This window comes from Solanum lycopersicum, chromosome 6, assembly GCF_036512215.1.
Source record: "Solanum lycopersicum chromosome 6, SLM_r2.1".
NCBI classification, from domain to species: Eukaryota; Viridiplantae; Streptophyta; class Magnoliopsida; order Solanales; family Solanaceae; genus Solanum; species Solanum lycopersicum.
In genome coordinates this window covers 13,395,108-13,404,505 of record NC_090805.1, presented here as the reverse complement: position 1 = coordinate 13,404,505, position 9,398 = coordinate 13,395,108, and the positions used below count along the sequence as shown (strand labels likewise).

The 9,398-nt window shown below is 52.6% G+C and overlaps 1 protein-coding gene across 1 annotated transcript; it reads right to left on the bottom strand.

The window, feature by feature from the left end:
* Positions 1-8,249: 8,249 nt before the first annotated feature.
* Positions 8,250-9,164, bottom strand: LOC138349234 (uncharacterized). The gene has a single exon (XM_069299553.1). It carries the CDS (start codon positions 9,162-9,164, stop codon positions 8,250-8,252), a length of 915 nt encoding a protein of 304 aa, XP_069155654.1.
* Between the last annotated feature and the right edge of the window lie 234 nt (positions 9,165-9,398).

Genomic DNA, 9,398 nt, shown 5'->3' with positions numbered 1-9,398 from the left:
CATTCCATCAGCGCCTTTAGACAGCACACACGGTCGAACGATGTCGGGCGTGGCATGCCATCATTGCGTTTGGGCAGCACACACGGTCGAACAACGTCGGGCGTGGCATGCCATCATCTCCTTTGGGCAGCACAAATGGTCGAACGACATCGGGCATGGCAATACATCACCACCCTAGGACTGCATGCACGGTCAAACGACGTTGGTCGTGGCATGACATCAGCGCATTTGGACTGCACGCAAGGTCGGATGACATCAGGCGTGGCATGACATAACCGCCCTTAGACAGCACAAACGTTGAACGACGTCAGGCGTAGAAGTACATTACCGCCCTTGGACTACACACACGTTTGGACAATGTCGAGCGTGGCATGACATCTCCGCCCTTGGACTGCACACACGGTCGGCAACGTTGGGCGTGGCATGACATCACCACCTTTGGACAGCACACGCGGTTGAACGACGTCGGGCGTTGCATGCCATCATCGCCAATGGGCAGCACACACGGTTGAACTATGTTTGGCGTGGCATGCCATCATAGCCCTTGGATGACAAACACGGTCGAATGACGTCACGCGTGACATGTCATCACCGCCTTTGGACATCACACACATTCGAACGACGTTGGGTGTGGCATGCCTTCATCGCCTTTGGGAAGCACACACGGTCTAACAACATCGGGCGTGGCAATGCCATCATCACCTTTGGGCAGCACACACAGTCAAATGACGTCGGGCATGGCATGCCATCATAGCCCTTGGACGGCAAACACGATCGAACGATGTCAGGCGTGATATGCCATCACCGCCTTTGGAAAGCAGACACAGTTGAACAACGTCGGGCGTGACATGCCATCATCGCCTTTGGGCAGCACACACGGTCGAATGATGTTGGGCGTGGCATGACATTACCGCCTTTGGACAACACACACGATCGAACAACGTCGGGCGTGACATGCCATCACCGCCTTTGGACAGCACACACGGTTGAACAACGTCAGGCGTGACATGCCATCACCACCCATGGACGGCACAAACGGTCAAACGACGTCGAGCGTGGTATGACATCACCGCCTTTGGACAACACACACGGTCGAACGACGTCAGGCGTGACATGCCATCATCGTATTTGGCAGCACAAACGGTCTAACAACGTCGGGCATGGCATGACATCATCGCCCTGGGACACCACACACGGTCGGACGACATCGGGCGTGACATGCCATCACCGCCTTTGGACAGCACATACGGTTGAACAACGTCGGGCGTGGCATGACGTCATTGCCTTTGGGTAGCACACACAGTCGAACGACGTCGGGCGTGGCATGCCATCACCGCCCTTGGACTGTATGCACTGTCAAACTACGTAGAGCGTGGCATGAAATCACCGCCCTTGCATGGCAAACACGATCAAATGACGTCAAGCGTGACATGCCATCACTGCCTTTGGACAGCACACACATTCGAACGACATCGGGCGTGGCATGCCATCATCGTTTTTGGGCAGCACAAACTGTCGAACGACGTCGGGGGTGACATGCCATCACCGCCCTTGGACTTTACGCACGGTCGGACGACGTCGGGAGTGGCATGACATCACTGCCCTTGGAATGCACGCCCGGTCGAACGCCGTCGTGCGTAGCAGTACATTACCGCCCTTGGATTACGCACACGGTCGGACGACATCGAGCGTGGCATGAAATCACCGCCCTTGGGCAGCATACATGGTCGACAACGTCGGGCGTGGCATTACATTACCGCCTTTGGATAGAACACACGGTTGAACGACGTCGGGCGTGGCATGACATCACCGCCCTTGGACTGCACGCAGGGTCGGACGACGTCGGGCGTGGCATGACATCACCGCCCTAAGACTGCACGCACGGTCTGATGACGTCAGGCGTGGCATGATATAACCGCCCTTGGAAAACACAGACTGTTGAACGACGTCGGGCGTGGCTTGGCATCATTACCTTTGGGCAGCACACACGGTCCAACGACGTCGAGCGTGGCTTGCCACCATCACTTTTGGACTAGCTCACACAATCGGAGGATGTCGGGCGTGGCATTCCATCATAGCCCTTGGATGGCAAACACGGTCGAACGACGTCAGACGTGACATGCCATCACCGCCTTTGGACAGCACACACGGTCGAACGACGTTGGGCGTGGCATGCCATCATTACCTTTGGGCAGCACACACGTCAAACAACGTCGGGCGTGGCTTGCAACCATCGCTTTTGGACTAGCTCACACAGTCTGACGATGTCGGGCGTGGCATTCCATCTAAGCCCTTGGACGGCAAACACGGTCGAACGACGTTAGGCGTGACATGCCATCACCGCCTTCGGATAACACACAGAGTCGAACATTATCGGGCGTGGCATGCAATCATCGCCTTTGAGCAGCACACACGGTCGAACGACGTCGAGCATAGCATGACATCACCTCCTTTGGACAGCACACACGGTCAAACGATGTCGGGCGAGGCATGCCATCATTGCCTTTGGGCAGCACAAACGGTCGAACGACATCGAGTGTGGCATAACATCACCGCCCTAGGACTGCATGCATGATCGGTGGATGTCGGGCGTGGCATGACTTCACCGCCCTTGGATAGCACACAAGGTCGAACGACGTCGGGCGAGGCATGACATCACTGCCCTTGAACGACACGCACGGTCAGACAACGTTGAGCGTGGCATGACATCACCGCCCTTGGACAACACATACGGTCGAACGACGTCAGGCGTGGCATGACATCACCGCCCTTGGACGGCACATACGCTTGAACGATGTCGAGCCTGGCATGCAATAATCGCCTTTATGCAGCACACACGGTCGAACGACATCGTGCGTGGCATGCCATCATCGCATTTGGGCAGTACAAACGGTCGAACAATGTAGGGCGTGGCATGACATCACCGCCCTAAGACTACACGCACGGTCCGACGACATGGGCATTTCATGACATCACCGCCTTTGGACAGCTCACACGATCGAACGACGTAGAGTGTGGCATGACATCACCGCCTTTGGACAGCACACACAGTCGAACAACGTATGGTGTTACATGCCATCACCGCCTTTAGACGGCACATATGGTCGAACGATGTTGGGCGTGGCATTCCATCATCGCATTTTGGCAGCACACACGGTCGAGCGACATCATGTGTGGGATATCATTATCACCTTTGGGAAGCACAAACGGTTGAACGACGTCGGGCGTTGCATGCCATCACCTCCCTTGGACTGTATGCACGGTCAAACGATGTTAGGCGTGGCATGACATCACCGCCCTTGTATGGTAAACACGATCAAACGACGTCAAGCGTGACATGCCATCACTACCTTTGGACAGCACACACGATCGAACGACAGCGGGCGTGGTGTGCTATCATCGCCTTTAGGCAGCACAAATAGTTGAACGACGTTCGGCGTGACATGCCATCACCGCCCTTGGACTACATGCAGGGAGGGACGACGTCGGGCGTGGCATGACATCACCTCCCTTGGACTGCACGCACGGTCGGACGACGTCGGGCATAGCAATACATTACCGCCCTTGGACTACACACACGGTCGGACGACGTCGGGCAAGCATATTATCACCGCCCTTGGGCAGCACACACGGTCGGCAACGTCAGGCGTGGCATGACATCACCGCCTTTGGACCGCACACACGGTCGAATGATGTCTGGCGTGGCATGCCATCACCGCCTTTGGACAGCATACACAGTCGAACGACATCGAGCGTGGCATGACATCACCGCCCTTGGACTGCATGCACGGTTGAACGACGTCGGGCGTAGCAGTAAATTACCGCCCTTGGACTACACACATGGTCGGATGATGTCGGGCGTGGAATGACATCACCGCCCTTGGACTGCACACACGGTCGGCAACATAGGGCGTGGCATGACATCACTGCCTTTGGACATCATGCACGGTTGAACGACGTCAGGCGTGGCATGCCATCATCTTTAAGAGTGCACGCACGGTCCGACAACTTCAGGCATGGCATGAAATCACCGCCCTTGGACGGCACATACGCTTGGGCGTGGCATGCAATCACCGCCTTTGGGCAGCACACACGGTCGAACGACGTCGGGCGTGGCATGTCATCATCGTATTTGGGCAGCACAAATGGTCGAACAACGTCGGGCGTGGCATGACATCACTGCCCTAAGACTGCACGCACGGTCCAACGAAGTCGGTCGTTGCATGACATAACCACCCTTGGAAAACACACGGTCGAACAACGTCGGGCGTGGCGTGACAGCACCGCCCTTGGACGGCACGCACGGTCGGCCGACGTATGGTGTAGCATGACATCACCGTCTTTGGACAGCACACACGGTTGAAAGACGTCAGGCGTTACATGCCATCACCGCCTTTGGGCAGCGCACACGGTTGAACGACGTCGGGTGTGGCATGACATCACCGCCTTTGGACAGCACACACGGTCGAACGACGTCAGGTGTGACATTCCATCACCGCCTTTAGACAGCACACACGGTCGAACGATGTCGGGTGTGGCATGCCATCATTGCATTTGGGCAGCACACACGGTCGAACGACGTCGGGCGTAGCATGCCATCATCGCCTTTAGGCAGCACAAACGGTCGAACGACATCGAGCATGGCATGACATCACCGCCCTTGGACTGCATGCACGGTCAAACGACGTTGGGCGTAGCATGACATCACTTCCTTTGGACTGCACGCATGGTCGGACGACGTTCGGCATGGCATGACATCACCGCCCTTAGACAGCACACACGTTGAACGACGTCGAGCGTAGCAGTACATTACCGCCCTTGGAATACACACACGGTTGGACGACGTCCGGCATGGCATGAAATCTTCGCCCTTGGACTTCACACACGGTCGATAACGTTGGGTGTGGCATGACATCACCGCCTTTGGACAGCACACACGGTCGAACAACGTTTGGCGTGGCATGCCATCATAGCCCTTTGTCACGGACATTTTGATTCGGACAATACTCTGTGCGGCACTTGACGGTTTACTCACGATTCTTGCACGTTCTTGCAAACTCAAGTAAGCCTAAAACTCAGAACGCTAAGAAAATAAGAAGTAGACAGAATTATGGAAGAAGGAACTTCTATTACTTGAAAAATGATTGGATGCTTTACAAGTAAAATGAACTACTATTTATACTACTCTAATGCCTAAGAGATAATAAATGCTACACTATACAAGTTCCTAAGACTATGCCTACAAGACAAGCTTCTAAGTCTTCCAAAAAGGACTCCTAGATGCTCCTAGTCTGCCCCATGATCTGCACAAGCCTCCCAAAGGTTTGAAACTCCTGAAACTGCCGCCCCACTACCAAGTGTAACAGCTGTAACAGCTGTAACTGCCGTAACAGCTGAAACTGTTGTAACGGCTGTCTCTTCACCTGCTGCTGGCCCCCTTGGCTGCTGGCCTGCATGGTCAGCCTGCCCTCTTGCGCCTGCTGCACCTGCTGGCTGCCTAGTTGGGTGGCATTCAGCCTGAATGGATGGCAGGACGTTACAATCTCCCCCACCCCATGATGCGACGACTGCAACGCATTGCTGCAAGAACTCCTGAATTTTGTCTTTGAACTGCCACATGTCTTCGTACTTCTCCAAAGTGGCTTCTTCTGGAGTTTGTCCCTTCCAATGTACGAGAAACATGGCACTGGCCTGCTGTACTCGTTTCCGCTTCGCTTGGTAATCTATGATAGCTTCAATTTCACGATCATACGAGGCAGTAATGGTGATTGGGGCCCGTTGTGATTTGTTCCGGCTGGGATCGTCCTTATCCTCATAATAAGGCTTAAGGACGCTTGCATGAAAGACCGGGTGGATCTTGAAGTGTGGAGGTAACTCCAACTTGTATGAAATTTTACCCACCTTGGCAATATTTTTGAACAGACCCTCATATTTCCGCACCAAGTTGTGATGCATGCCTCTAAGTTCCTTAAACTGCCTCAGATTAAACTTTACCAAAACCATATCACCTTCTTTGTAGTTGGTGGGACGACGCTTGTGGTCGGCAAACTTCTTCATCCTCCTTGCCGCCTTTCTCAAATAAGATTTTGCAAGGTTGAGTTGATCTTCCAAACCCTTGGCAAGGTTGTAAGCGCCCAAACTCTTCCCCTTGAACAAGGTTGGCAGTGAATGCGGAGTTTGGGGTTGCTGTCCTATTGCTAACTCGAACGGTGTGCGCACTGTAGATTCACTTCTCTGCAAATTATAAGAAAATTGCACCATGTCTAGGAGCTTAGCCCAATCTTTCTGATGTGCACTGACATAGTGCCTAAGACAGCATTCCAACAAGGAGTTGACGCGTTCAGTTTGGCCATCAGTTTGGGGGTGGAAACTGGTGGAGAAATGAAGTTTTGAACCAAGAATCTCGAAGAGTTCACTCCAAAAGTTACCTGTGAAACGAGGATCCCGATCACTAATGATGAACCTCGGCAGCCCCCAATACTTCACAACATTTTTAAGAACAATTGTGCAGCTTCCTTTGCAGTACAACCGGCTGTGGCAGGCATGAATGTAGCATATTTGGAAAATCTATCCACTACGGCCATAATAGTGCCAAACCCGTTTGACTTCGGCAAAGAAGTAATGAAATCCATAGATATACTCTCCCATGGACGATCAGCTATGGGTAATGGCTCCAACAGCCCTCCTTGTTGCCTTTGCTCTACCTTGTCTTGCTGGCACTCTAGACAAGTCTGCACATACTGCTCGATATCTTCCCGCATACGTGGCCAAAAATAGAAAGCCTCCACTAATGCCCTCGTTCTCTTCTGTCCCGGATGCCCAGCCAACGGAGTGTCGTGGCTTTCTTTGATAATATGCCGCCTGATGAATCCGAACTTTGGTACATAAATCCTCCGGCCAGTGGTAAGCAAGAATCCGTCTTCTACCCAAGACCGTTTGGTTTGGCCTTTTGCAGCCAGCTGCATAATCTTCTTGGCTTCCGGATCGCGTAGCATACCATCTTTGATTGCGCCTTGGAACTCACTACGGACTGAGGAGATGGCCGCTAATTCAGTATTTCTGCTCAATGCATCGGCTACCACATTGCCCCTTCTGGGTTTGTACTCCAAGTTGTAGTCGAATTCCGTTAAGAAATCCTGCCAACGAGCCTGCTTTGGAGTGATCTTCTTTTGTGATTGAAAATAGCTTGTGGCAACGTTGTCGGTCTTTACTACAAACTTGGAGCCTAGTAGATAATGCCTCCATGTGCGTAGACAATGTACGATGGCCGTCATCTCCTTCTCCTGCACAGTGTACCGTCGTTCCGCTTCATTCAGATTCCGGCTTTCAAAAGTTATGGGGTGCTTCTCCTGCATTAAGACTCCCCCAATGGCAAAGTCAGAAGCATCCGTATGGATCTCGAAGGTCTTGGTGAAGTCAGGCAGCATCAGGACTGGTTCCTCAGTAACTGCAGCCTTTAGACCTTCAAACGCTTCTTCGCACTCCTCGCTCCACAACCAAGGCCTGTTCTTTTTCAGCAGCTCGGTCAGTGGGGCAGCAATAGCGGAGTATCCTCTGATGAACCTGCGATAATAATTAGCAAGTCCAAGAAAAGAACGTAGCTCGGTCACCTTCGTAGGCGCTTCCCAATCTTGGATCGCCTTTACCTTGGCCTCATCCATACGAAGCTCACCTTGACTGATCACATGGCCCAAGAAATGTATCTTTGGTTGGGCGAACTCGCACTTCTCTCTCTTGACATAAAGCTGATTCTCCCGCAAGACTTTGAAGACCTTCTTCAAGTGTTCCACATGTTCTTGCAAAGTGATACTATAGACGACTATGTCATCTAAGTACACTACTACGAACTAGTCCAAGTAGGGGTGAAAAATCTCGTTCATCAGCGTGCAAAATGTGGCTGGTGCGTTGGTTAAGCCGAAGGGCATCACCAACCATTCGAATGCTCCATACCTGGTCACGCATGCTGTCTTTGGCTCATCCCCTTCTGCAATGCGCACTTGATAGTAGCCTTTCCAGAGATCCATCTTGGTAAAATACTTGGCCTCTCCAAGTCGATCAAACAAATCTGCGATCAGCGGGATTGGATACTTGTTCCGAATTGTGATCTTATTGAGCCCCCTGTAGTCAATGCATAGAAGCATCGACCCGTCTTTCTTCTTCTAAAACAGCACCGGCGCTCCATAGGGTGCCTTGGATGGACGAATAAGACCTGCTTCGAGGAGCTATTTTTAACTGCTTCCTCAGTTCTTCTAACTCAGGCGGAGCCATCGATAAGGTGCAAATGCAGGTGGCTTGGCTCCCACCTCTAGCTCAATCATGTGGTCTACCTCACGCCTTGGAGGTAGAGTTTTTGGCAGCTCCTCCGGCATCACGTCACTGGTTTCCTGCAAAATAGATTCTATGATGGGTGGCAGAGGCTCCATAGCACCATGGTCTTCACTCGAACTTGCGATGGTGGCTAAGAAGGTTGGTGCTCCTTTCTTCAGGCCCTTCACAATCTGCATGGCTGACAGTTGGGCATATATGTCTTTCTTCGGCACCCTAACAAGAGGCACCATACAAGACCCTTCCCCCTTCATCACCAAGAGTTGTTGAAGGTAGGGATAAATCATCGTGTGGCAACGTTGAAAGAATTCCTGCCCAAGAATAGCATCGGATATGTCCAAGGGAGCTACAGTAAAGTTTGTCTTACCTCTCCACCGTCCTAAAGTGATGCTGACCCCATGAGCAATTCCACACACGGGAGTTGGTGGGGCGTTGACCGTCTTGAGGCGATTGTTGCTTGGAACAATTTTCAGTCCCAATTTTTCGGCCGCCGTCTTGGTCATAATGTTGGATTCAGCCCCAAAATCTACCATGGCCCGAACTGCTTGCCCATTGATGGATATATCCACATATTGTTTACTGAAATCCCCCGGGTTGTCAGCCTGCTTTGCTATGGCACCACAGATTCTAACCATGCCCAACTGAGTGGTGTCTGCCGATTTCGCCTTGTCTTGTGCCTCCTTCTCCTTCCGCTCACGGACGATGGCACTAAGGCTCTTCATCTCTGGGCACCTGGCATAACCGTGAGGTCCGCCGCATATGTAGCACCCGTCTCCTCTGCTGGACTGCGTCCGCTTCTCCGAGAATTTCCGACGTTCAAACCGTCTGCCATCGGACATGGGCGTGTCCTGCTGCTTGGGTTATGCCGACTGTTCTCTGCCTCGGCCACAGTCTCCCCCACCTTTAGCTTGATTCCTTGCCCTTTGCCTTGTCCAAACGATCATGTTTGAAATCTGTCAAGGTCTCGACTTGAGTGATGGCCTCATCGATGGTTTTTACTTGACGCTGCTCTAACTCGGTCCTCGCCCAATTCTGCAGCCCATCCATGAAGGTGAACAGCATGTCATCTTCCA